Here is an 11934-nt window from a genome sequence, read left to right on the forward strand (position 1 = left end):
CCAAACAAACGGTAAATAAACGTAAAATTCCCCGATTCATGACTTATGCCCGTCGCCACCTTTCCCCATGCACCAAAAACATAAATCAACGCAAATCATAGTAGATTAACAGCATATTAACCCAGAAGACGCAATTAACCGATCAAAAACAGCTGGGCGTCCGAATTATCGGCTCAATTGGTGCCAACGCCCGCAAATCCGATTGGAATTTCATATCTGCGTACGCCGGCGACCGTGATCTCACATCCTAGCTCAGTAGCCTTCCCACAGACGGCGCCAGTTGGTGTTTCACGAAACCAACACCTAAACTACCAAATGAAAAAAGTAAGCTATACCTAGTACGGATGATCGGAAAGAGCAAAGTAACGATCGGAGAATTGAACACGAGAGCAAAATATAACTGTTGTATTCAAAAGCGAATGATAGCGTAATTACAATGCACGAGTGCGAGATCTATTTATAGAGTACAGGGAAGGGTAAAATGGTAAAATTGGTGTAAGCGCATGTATTTGGCGTGGTCGAAGGGTATATCTGGAATTTCATCTTCACGCGGGAAGTCTTCCGCGTTTCTGGCGATCCCTCTGATGGAGGTGATCTCTCTGGCGTGGATGACTTCTCTGGCGTGGAGGACTTCTCTGGCATGGAGGACTTCTCTGGCGTGGAGGATTTCTCTGGCGTGGAGGACTTCTCTGGCGTGGAGGACTTCTCTGGCGTGGAGGACTTCTCTGACGAGGGTGACTTCTCTGGCGAGGGTGACTTCTCTGGCAAGAACCATTCCTCTGGTGGATGAGTTGTCTCTGATGGATGAAATCCCTCTGGTAAGAATGATTCTTCTGACCAGTATGATTCCTCTGATGAGGATGATTTCTCTGATTTGTGTCCTTTCTCTACTCTGCACATATTACTCCTCATCACCTTGACCCTGATGTGTCAATTTACCACTAATCAAACCTAAACCACAATTACGTATAAGCAATTCAATTGGCTGTATAATTAATTCTAAGCCACTAAATATTGCGCACTATCTAATGAATTAAAACAATTAATATCGATAAACACAGAGAATCACAGATGCAAGCATAAAATAAAGTATAAGAACAAATTAGATCTTACATAATAATCTTGCTAGTGCTTCCCTAATCGTTGCTGGAATAAAAGAAATTAGCTAGAACTCATAATAATTAAACAAAACAAATAAATAAATGTGAGAAAAGAATGAAGAAAATAAAGCTTGAATATTGAGACTCCAAACTTGCGTCCAGTCTACTCTAGAAAATTGTATGCGTGAATAAATAATACTTTTCCTAAGCAATCTACCTATTATATATGTTAAGACCATAAAACTAAACCTAATCTAATTAAGTCATAAAAAGTGGCGCATAAGCCCTAATCAAATAGAGACCTAATTTAGCCCACAATAAAATATTGGGCCCACAAAAGAAAGTCAATGGCATCCCAACATCTCTCGCCAAGTCAACATAAATTCAAGTAACTTCGGATGTCCAGGCGGAATGTTCACACCGCTATACAAAGGCGCAACAACTTCAAAGTTCACAATTCCAAGACTTCAAAATTCTTCTTAAAGTCAATTATTTTCTCCAAAACCTATCAAACACCATCAAAATTTCCATAAGAACTGAATTCATTCCAAAACATAATAAATATCAACAATGAAACATAGAAATCTTACCAAAATCCCCCAAATAAATGCGTATAAATACGCCTGATCAAAGACACCAAATAATAATTCAAGAGCTCATGAATAGGAGGAGAATTCTCTACAACGAACTTCTCTCAAATATTCAAGGTGTCCCATCGAGGTTCAAGGCGTTCTTCGATGAAGTAGTCCAAAGCTCAAATCAAGCCTAACGTTCGATCCAGAAATAAGGTAAAGGCCATCTGCATCAACGTTATAAAGCTCAAAACTCAAGTCAAACCCAACGTTCGATCCAGAAACAAGGCGTAGGCCCTCTGCATCAACGTACCAAAAACTCTAAACTCAAGTCAAGCCCAACGTTTATTCCAAAAACAAGACGAAGACCCTCCACATCAATGTCATAAAGTTCAAAGATCAAGTCCAAGAAGATCGGAGGTATCTTTCTTCAACAAATCTAAAGGACTATTAAAAAACCATCCAAGAATCAACTTGAAGAGAAGAATGAGAGGATCACATAAAGAATCGCATCTCGCACAAACATATTTGATCTTCAAATATTAAAATTGTATGCAATTTTGTATATATTAAATTAAATACATAAATTTATGTTTACAATGGCTCTCTAAAGTTATATCATAAAAAAATATGATAAATTTGTTAAGTATTTGTTGAACGAATTTATAATCTAAAATTAGTAAATAGTTTTAGGACTACGAGTCCATCTCCAAATTTCTTCTTTTGTTGAAATAATGCATCTCTAAAATTTTAAATTCAAGTGTGGAACATGAAAAACGCGTAATACTGTTGCACAAGGGTTCTAAGTGAGAATCTCAAGATTCTAAAGGCCTTTAAGGAATAATTCAGAAATAGGAGGACCTAATTGTTATTTCGGTTTTCTCTTCTTTCTGGTCACCAATCACACGTTCGACGCTTTCGCCTCGTTCCATTCGAACCAGATCTAAGGGCATTTCCGGAACAAAAGATTTGCTCAGTCGTAAAATCCACTCCTTCGTCACACTTCCTTTTTCTCTCCCCAATTCCCCAAATCCGATCCACCACCCCACTACCAGCATTTCCTCCTCCGCCGCCGAATCGAAGATGAGGAAGTTACTCCCCGTTCTCCTTCCCCTTCTCCTCTTCCTTGCCTCCTTCGCCTCCGCCGAGATCAAAAATCTCAAAATCTCCTCCGATTCGCGGCCGATGATCCTCTTCGAACGATTCGGATTCACGCACACCGGCCAAGCCTCCATCACCGTCTCCTCCGTCTCCGTCATGTCCAGAGTCGCCTCGCCGGAGCCGTCGCGGTTAGGTTTCTTCCTCCTATCGGAAGAATCCCTAATTCAGGTCCTGCTTGAGCTCCAGTCTAATCCTTCGTTCTGCGTCCTCGATTCCAAGTACATTAATCTTCTGTTCACCTTTCGCGATCTGTCGCCGCCGCCTCACTCCTCGTTCACCCACTCGTACCCGATCACGTCTCCCAACGAGTACTCGCTGTTTTTCGCCAATTGCGCGCCTGAATCTACTGTGTCGATGAACGTGCGGACCGAGCTGTACAATCTCGACGGCCGTGGAAAAGAGAAGGACTACTTATCCGCTGGTTTAACTCAACTGCCGTCGTTGTATTTCTGTTTCTCTGTTCTTTATTTAGCGTTTTTGGCCTACTGGATCTATGCGTGCTTGCAAAATAAGAAGTCTGTTCATAGAATTCATATGCTTATGGGGCTTCTGGTTGTTATGAAGGCATTGAATCTGCTTTGTGCCGCCGAGGATAAACATTATGTGAAGGTCACGGGGACGCCACATGGATGGGATGTGTTGTTTTACATTTTCCAGTTTATTAGGGTTGTTTTGTTGTTTACCGTCATAGTCTTGATCGGTACTGGGTGGTCGTTTCTGAAGCCATTTTTGCAGGAGAAGGAGAAGAAGGTGTTGATGATTGTGATCCCGTTGCAGGTGTTGGCCAATGTTGCATCCATTGTAATTGGGGAGACAGGTCCCTTCATTAAGGATTGGGTCACTTGGAACCAGGTGTTCCTGTTGGTTGATATTATCTGTTGCTGTGCCATTATTTTCCCAATTGTGTGGTCTATTAGGTCGTTGAGGGAGACATCAAAGACCGATGGGAAGGCTGCCAGGAACCTGGCCAAGCTGACTCTCTTTAGGCAGTTTTACATTGTTGTAATTGGGTATCTGTACTTCACTAGGATCGTAGTGTTTGCTCTCAGGACCATTGCTGCCTACAAGTACCAGTGGGTGGCTAATGCCGCCGAGGAGATTGCTAGTCTTGCGTTTTATGCTATAATCTTTTACATGTTTAGGCCTGTTGAGAAGAATGAGTACTTTGCACTTGATGAAGAAGAGGAATCGGCAGCAGAGATGGCTCTTAAAGATGAAGAATTTGAGCTTTGAAGTTGGAGATCAAATGCTACTCTTTTTTGCCTGAATACTACAATTGTGAGTGATTTTATAGATTTGCTACAAAGTCTGATTTGTGTAACTGTTTCACTTTGTCCTTACTTTACCTAGAGACAGATTTGAGTTTATCTTACCATGGCTTCGCCTTTTGCATAATGTAAGTTTTATGTCATCTTTTATATGTCATTATTTCTCAGCTCAAGCTCTTCTATGAATTCATTGTTGTTAAGCAGCAGATGGTTGGCTATTTGACTGTACGTTGATTTTTCTGTAGGGTGTCATTTTGTTCATTTGCTCTTGGTGCTGCTGTCTCCGTTATTTGATTATCTCTTTGTGCTGTGTATATTATCTGATTATTATCTTTGCCATCCCTTTGCTACTGAATTGAATTAGCACTAATTAAATGCAATTAGATCATTTTGTCCTTTCTATGGACATGTCGTATGTGCAATTATACTTTTAGCTTCTATGTTGGAGAACTCCTTGTTCCTCCTGTTGGGATCACCTGCATTTTCCTTCATACTTTTGTTTAATTTTTGCCTTTCATATATCCTGGTTTCTGCACTTTTGCATGTAGTCGTGGCTTGCTTGCTTTATGCATATTGGTGTTAGCTGTCATCTTGAATAAAGGCTTGCAATTGTAGTATCCTGAAAATAGAGATGTGAATTGAATCACATTTTGTATTTGGTGCTGGAGAAGCCAGTAATATCCAATGAATAGGTACATGAGAAGTGCTGGTGTTGAGTTTAGGTACAAAGCTAGTGCAGCTAGCTTTAAGTTCACTGTTCTTCCAGTTTTTAGTTCTGGTTATGTGAAATTACACAATAGTGCAGAAAATTGGATACGTTTAGATTTAAATAAATAAGCTTATTATTTACGCAGGATTCTTCATATTAATTTTCTCAGTTGAACTGCCATAACTGCATTCCATGACCATTACCAATACCATTAGAAAAGATGAGTACAATAAGAAATTTGGATTAGTGTTGAATTATTAGACCATTAGACCTAGTAACATTGATTCCCCATGTGCCATGGACTTAATGCGAAGCATCTTTTAAAGTCAGATCTCCATTAAATTCCGATGCACTGTAACTTATATACTAACTTCATTCTCATTCACAATGCTGCGGTATTTCTACGTTGATATATATTGTGTGTTGATTTCTGATGTGGTATACCGGTATGTCTATCTGTGAATGAAGAACGTTCCGCGTCACTTTTTACGTTGTCAACTGTGGGTGCATTTTGATAAGGGCTGGGCTAGAGTTGTATACAGTTTCAAAAGCGTATATACTTCCAATTACCATTTTCTTTTCTCATTTGAAAATGTCAAAAGAATCCTCCATTAACAAAAATTGCCTCAACTCAACGCCTCTATATCAAGACTGCCCCCTAGATGGTCTATAAAGGATTTATGAATAGGCTTGTGTGCGTGGAATTTGCCAAAAAGAAAATAAAAGAAAATCTTACTACTATATTTGAAGTAAATAATAACTTTACCTATTTTACAACTGTGTGCGCTGAGGGCAAATGTATCATGTTTGTGTTCATCGTGACGCGATGTTTAAATTTAAGTTCTTCAAATTGATGAAGACGTTTATTTTATTAAATTCAATATAATAATTCATGAACATTACTGTTGATGATAAATGTGATAGATTTAACAATTTGTCGCGTGTGACCCTCCATTAAAAGAGTTGAACTGTCCTTTTAAGCCCTTGTTCTTTAATCAAGGATCTGGTAACTATTACTATATAAAATGGAGTTCCTGCCTATTTGTTCTTTAATAACAGATCTGGGACTAGAATCGCAACTCAAGTAGTCGAATATGTCATATTTCCCAACACTTGCAAGAAATAAAATAAGTGTGCAATAGCTCCGATTCCACATCCTTTGAGCTAGCTAGCGGCTCAAAACTGTTTTTAGGTTGAATTATTGATGATGATTGACCATGATCCGAAGGAAAAACAATCCCCTTACCAGCATTTAGGGCTGTCTAATTGGTTATCGGATTTTGGATAATCTGTTAACCGAACCGAAATTTCTGGGTTTGGGTATCCAATAACCGAATTTTTTGGTTATCGGTTCGGTTTCGGGTATCATTTTTAGAAAATTTTCGGGTATCGGCATCGAAAATTATTTAATATATATATTATATATATTTTAATTATTAATTCATTAATTTATTTATTTTTTTAAAAAAATCGAGTCTTAGCTAAAATAAAATTATGATATATTTAAAGTATAAGAATGGGCTTTAGTCTAGTGGATAAGTTACTTTGTGTATTTTTTGGAGACTAAGGTTTAAATCCTCTATCTAGCAAATTATTTAAATTTTAATTTTTTTAAATGGGTATTTCGGATACCAAAATAACCGAATCAGTTATTGGATAACCGAACACCTAAAACGGTTCGGGAACGGTTAGTGAAATATGACAATTTTGGGTTCGGGTACCCGAAAAATTCGGGTACGGGTAACCGAACCCGTATCGATCGACAGCCCTACCAGCATCTTTGCGTCGATAAGATGGCTTTTCTTTGGACCTTCCTCTTCCTCTTCCTCGAGTTTCATCTCTAGCTGCATCAGATGCGTCTAGGGATGGCAACGGGCCGGATCTGGACCGGATCTCATCGATACCAGATCCAGATCCGTTTTTATCTATCAGATCCAGATCCGGATCCAGATCCACAGATCTAAAAAATTTGGATCCAGATCCAGATCCGTCAGATCCGCGGGTCCACGGGTCCAGATCCATGGATCTATTGTTTTTAAATTAAATTCAACTTTTTTTTCCATAAAATCAACAAGCTGATAATCTAACAATTGTTAAATTTCATTCATAAATGGCTGACCAAATCATAAATCTCCAACTTCTCACAAGCTCATAATCTAACAACAAATTTCGAACCTAAATCAGTCCAAATCAAAACATAAATTTCGAAACTAAATCAATCCAAATCAGAATGAAAATTTCAGTCGTAAACATTGACAAAAGCATAATCTAACCAAAGACAAAATTTCAATTTCAGAATCAAATCAAAATGAACATCTTTTTAATTTCTAACCCTTGATTCAGAGCATCCTGTGGAAGACATTGACGTGGCTGAACGGCGGCGGCGGTCGAGTCTGGCGGCGACTGGACGGTGGTGTAGGGAGGGTAGTAGCACGCAGAGTCGCAAGCGGCGACCGGAGATGGAGATGTGCAGCCTGCAGCACGCAGATTCGCACACAGAGTCGCAGATGGCGGCCGAACTGGAGTGCTCCAAGAGGTCCGAGAAGGTGGTCGGCGAGCTAGACTGGTCCGAGAAGGTGACGGCGGGCTGAAAAAGAGAAAAAAGGGCGGCGGGTGAACAGCAAATTGGAGGAGGATGGGCGTCAAGGCGTGTGCTGCAGCAGCTGCTATCCTCGCCTTCGCCGGCGGCGGGCGGACGAACTGGAGAGGAAGACCGGAGATGGGAGTGAGGCGGCGGTCGGCGAACTGGAGAGGCCGATAGGGAGATGGGAGTGACTGAGGCGGCGGAGTGAGAGAGGGAGAGGAACCGAGAATGGGGAAATAAGAATTAGAAACTAGGGCTTGGAAAGTTATTCTAATTTTTCTATTATTTTAAATTTTTAATATATCTATTATTTTAATAAAATAAATATAAAAAATAAATAATTTATTTTAAATAAAATCGGATCCACGGGTCGGATCTGGGTCGGATCCGGATCTCAAATTTCAAGATCCAGATCCAGATCCGTTTTAAAAAATGAGATCCAGATCCGGATCCAGATCCGCGGATCCAAAAAATTGAGATCCAGATCCGTAAAATCGGATCTGGATCCACGGATCTGGACCGGGTCCAGGATCCACTGCCATCTCTAGATGCGTCCTCTCGTTGACGCTGCCGACGGCAATTAGCTAAAGAAGTGATTCGATCCGCTCCATCGCTCGTCCTATATGCGCTTACCGGCGCTGCGTTAGCCGATTATCAACTAGCCGGAGATCTCGCTTATGATTGTAAGTGGATTGATTTAGATTCGCTACAAAGGCTAAAATACCTAGTTATAACGAGGCTTTGGGACACGGACACCTCTTGACTGATTCCCTTATTGGGCTTTAAAGTAGCTCAATCACGCATGATTTTAGCCTTTTGATCGATTCGATTCCCTTCAGGATTTAATCGGCTCGTGCCGCTCCGTCTCCGGTCTCCATTAAGATGGTATCAAGTTCTTCCAGCTCGTTTTTTCTTTTGGTTCAGAACTCTTTTCTTCACCCCTGATAGATTTGTCTTCATTTAGAGGTGTTGAATCGCTTTCGTCTATGGAAGGACTGAGATCGTTATCTCGAAGTTATGGGGTCATTTTGCCGAGTTCCTTCGACATGGTTCTCTCAAGCGCCCTAGTATACTCTACTTGTTTACCTGTGTCGGTTTGGGGTACGGTCAGTTCACCAGGAGGATCGCCCTCCCAATTCGAAGTTTTTTCCTGGAAGTTTCAACCTTGTTGACTATGACAAGAGTCGCGAATATAAAGAGACTCGTGACTATGGCAGGGCGGTACGCTCTGCTCTCTCCCGCCTTACAAAAGGCAAATTGGATTGCCTGAATCACGAGTCTTATATACTGTGTTACGATCACCTCATATTGATAAAAAGTCCAGAGAACAAGTTGAAATGAAAATCAAGAAACAATTTTTGGTCATAAAAACCAAAAGGCATGAATTGCGCAAGAAGTTCTTTCGGTTAAAACGTCGTGCGACTCGGAGGACATACGTCTTCTATCGTTAGGCCGTTCGTTTAGTTCTTATTCCTTATCAAGGTCTTCTCTAATCAACAATTCATTCAAGTCGTCGTCACCTTAGCAAGTAAGCTTTCTTTACAAATCAAATAGAATTGAACTCTCCTTTATTCCAATTGAAGTTTCGAGACTGACTAGATTCTCATTAGTAGCCTACTAGCCTTATAGAAGGGGACCTAGGTCTGGTCTATCCTTGCCTTCTACTTATATAATCTGAAGGAGGTGAAAGCTTTTATGGCGCGGCATCTACTGCTCCTTCAGCACCAAACCTTCGTCTCCTGTTCGTGCGCCTCCCCTAAGTAGAGGAAATAGGTTTCCTTTGGTGGATTGAAACTGCTCTCTTTTGTCGTTATAAGGTACGATTTGAGCCTTTCTAAATCCAAGACAAGAGCAGATATTCCCCTAAGAAAGGAAATGGGGCCAACAACTCTTACTACATGCTTCATGTACCTTCAAACCCAGTGTCGCAAAAAAAGTTTCTAACTATAGCTATAGGGGTGGGTTGTTATCCTCTCCTTCTTCATGGTGTAGACAAAATTATCTTTGTCTATCCTCTTGTATAAATTTTCCGAAAAGGAGGGGCTAGGGAGTGGCCCGTGGGCGGCATGTAAGCTAGTATGCAAAAGACCGGCAAGGATCCGCTCTTCTGTGAACATGAATTAGATTCTATTCGTTTTCTTTATTCTTAAGAGAACCCCCCACCCGAACCATTTTTAAGACCCCCAAGCCCTCTCGAATGAGTTCTACTATAGAAACTTTCAACGTAGACCCGGGGACAAATCTTTCACTCACTGATAAGTGAAACGCTGTGACTAGATCGTCCTGAAGACGGATGCGACGAGAACGCAAATATTTATAGTTATAGACCTGGTTTTTGCTCGACATGCGAGATATTTATATGTATGTACATAAACATGAATGATTTTTTGAAATCAAAGTCATATACTTATACTTTTAACAAAAATCAAAGGAAAGAAAGTAACCTTGGATGGAAAAGTAAATGAAAAAAAATAGGAAAACTTGTGCCTCTATGGCTTCAAGAAGTAGAAATTGGGGGATAACACAATCATGTTGCAAACAAATTCAAGGGGCAATTAAAGTTGAATTGGACTGTCGGTGTGGGAGATCTTTGCTATCACCTGTAGTTTAAGATTTTATCTATTCTACTTCATTCATTCATGATAAATGTAATCTTTTTGTCATTTACGTTTGTTTATAATAAGTGTGTGGTCTTTTCATTCTATCACATATACTTTTATATTTTTATTCTATTCACACAATATTTATAAATAAACTTATTTTCATCTTCTTCACACCATACTTATCATGAACGGAAAGAGTACATCAATTCGGTTGAAACCGGTATTCCATCGATTTTGTTTTTAAACATCTTTCCATTTCTTAAATTTAGATCTTCATAATCGATATACAATTTCACACATATATGTGTGATTTGTATATTTGTATATAAAGGTATAGGGGTGTCTAAACGGGATGCAGGTATCAGGTTACCCGTCCTGACCTCGATACCCGATCGGGTATCGGGTACCTGATACCGGCAATTCACGGAAATCGGGTCGGGATGGGGATTATGCTTTGAAATTCCGCGGGTATCGGGTATATCTGTCGGGTACCGGGTATACCCGGATACCCGCTAATATTATTAATTTAATATAAAATTTATATTTTTTTATTAATTTTTAATAATAGTAAAACTAAAAATTAAATCCCTACCCTAAATTCAATCACTACAGTGACGTGAAATTCAAACTCCCTCCCACCCACCCGCGCTGCTGCAAACCGCCGCCCTTCCGCGCTGGGGTCTATGGAATCATTGGCAGACGCAGATTGCCCCAAAAATTGAGTGTTGATTTGTGAATTTTTTTTTCAAGCAGCTGATTATTCACTTCCCTTTTCTCCCATTAAATTATCAATCAAAGATCATGCAATGCAATCTATTTTAATTAAAATCAGATTAATTCGTAGAAACTAGAAACTATCCATGACCATTTATTAATTGTTTAATCAATGATTAAGTAGAGTTGAAATTAAATAGTGGGTAAGGATTGAATTAATAGTTACAGTCTACATATAATTGATCGAAAAACGAAGTAAATAAAAACAAAGGAAAAAATTGTAAATCAACCAGGTATGTGGGTACCGGACGTGCATGGCGGGACGGGTATCCAGACTAACATTTGAGCAAAATTCGGGGTCGGGTACCCGCAAATCTCGGGTAGAGTACCCGACCCGCCCAATGTGAGTGAAAAATTGGGAGATGGAGTTTTGAGGGTCTCAATCGATCGTACTTTGTTAAGATGAGCAATACCACCAGATTAATAAGTTTGCCGCATTTCCATTTTTTATTGCAATTAAGGAAAAATTGAAAACTTTCATTTCTAACTTCGCATAATGAGATAAAATACATCCAGAAACCTAAGAAAAAAAAGAAGGAAATAAAGAAAAATGGAATTTAATCAAAGAAAAACAAACCGAAATTAATACGGAAAAACAGAGACCCCTAACTAGCAGCATCAGCAACGTCGACTGTAGAGGTACAGAATAGCAACCGCCGGAAAATTGCAAACAACGCCGCGCGAGAAAACTCTTTCACCCTTCTGGCCAGACGGCAACGCCGCTTGCGGCGACGCCTCGGGATCTCCGCCGCCACCCTGCTCCTCACCTTCCCAAAACATTTCATGGTTCTCTCAGGAACAGTCTCCTTTCTTGAAAATGTGTAGCTTCTCAGATACATTTGCCTGCATGAGATACTGTCCACCACCCTACTGTGCGGCCCAGCTCCGCCGTGCATGGCGGCTGATTTCATGAACTCGGCGTCGGATTCCGGCCACTTGTAGAGGTTGAGGTAAGTGGCCCTCACTGGAATTCTTGCATCGCTCACACAGTTGGATATGCAGATTTTGTTCATTTTCATCAACTGATGTTCAGATTTCTGGTCAAGATTCTTTCTTTTGTTTCTGATTTTTTAAAGAAACTTTTGGGAACAGAATGATTAACTGTGGACATATGTGAGTGTGTCTGTATCTATATATATATGTCCAATTTTTTGGTTTTATCT

General features: G+C 40.0%; 2 protein-coding genes across 2 annotated transcripts; one reads left to right on the top strand and one right to left on the bottom strand.

Annotated features, from left to right (window-relative positions):
- Window positions 1-2464: 2464 nt before the first annotated feature.
- LOC130997645 (protein CANDIDATE G-PROTEIN COUPLED RECEPTOR 7-like) lies at window positions 2465-4274 on the top strand. Its single transcript, XM_057923038.1, has one exon. The coding sequence runs from the start codon at window positions 2756-2758 to the stop codon at window positions 4064-4066; it is 1311 nt and encodes a 436-aa protein (XP_057779021.1). The 5' UTR covers window positions 2465-2755; the 3' UTR covers window positions 4067-4274.
- A 6959-nt stretch (window positions 4275-11233) lies between these two features.
- LOC130997677 (uncharacterized) lies at window positions 11234-11934 on the bottom strand. Its single transcript, XM_057923090.1, has one exon. It carries the CDS (start codon window positions 11788-11790, stop codon window positions 11377-11379), a length of 414 nt encoding a protein of 137 aa, XP_057779073.1. The 5' UTR covers window positions 11791-11934; the 3' UTR covers window positions 11234-11376.

This window comes from Salvia miltiorrhiza, chromosome 8, assembly GCF_028751815.1.
Source record: "Salvia miltiorrhiza cultivar Shanhuang (shh) chromosome 8, IMPLAD_Smil_shh, whole genome shotgun sequence".
Lineage (NCBI taxonomy): Eukaryota > Viridiplantae > Streptophyta > Magnoliopsida > Lamiales > Lamiaceae > Salvia > Salvia miltiorrhiza.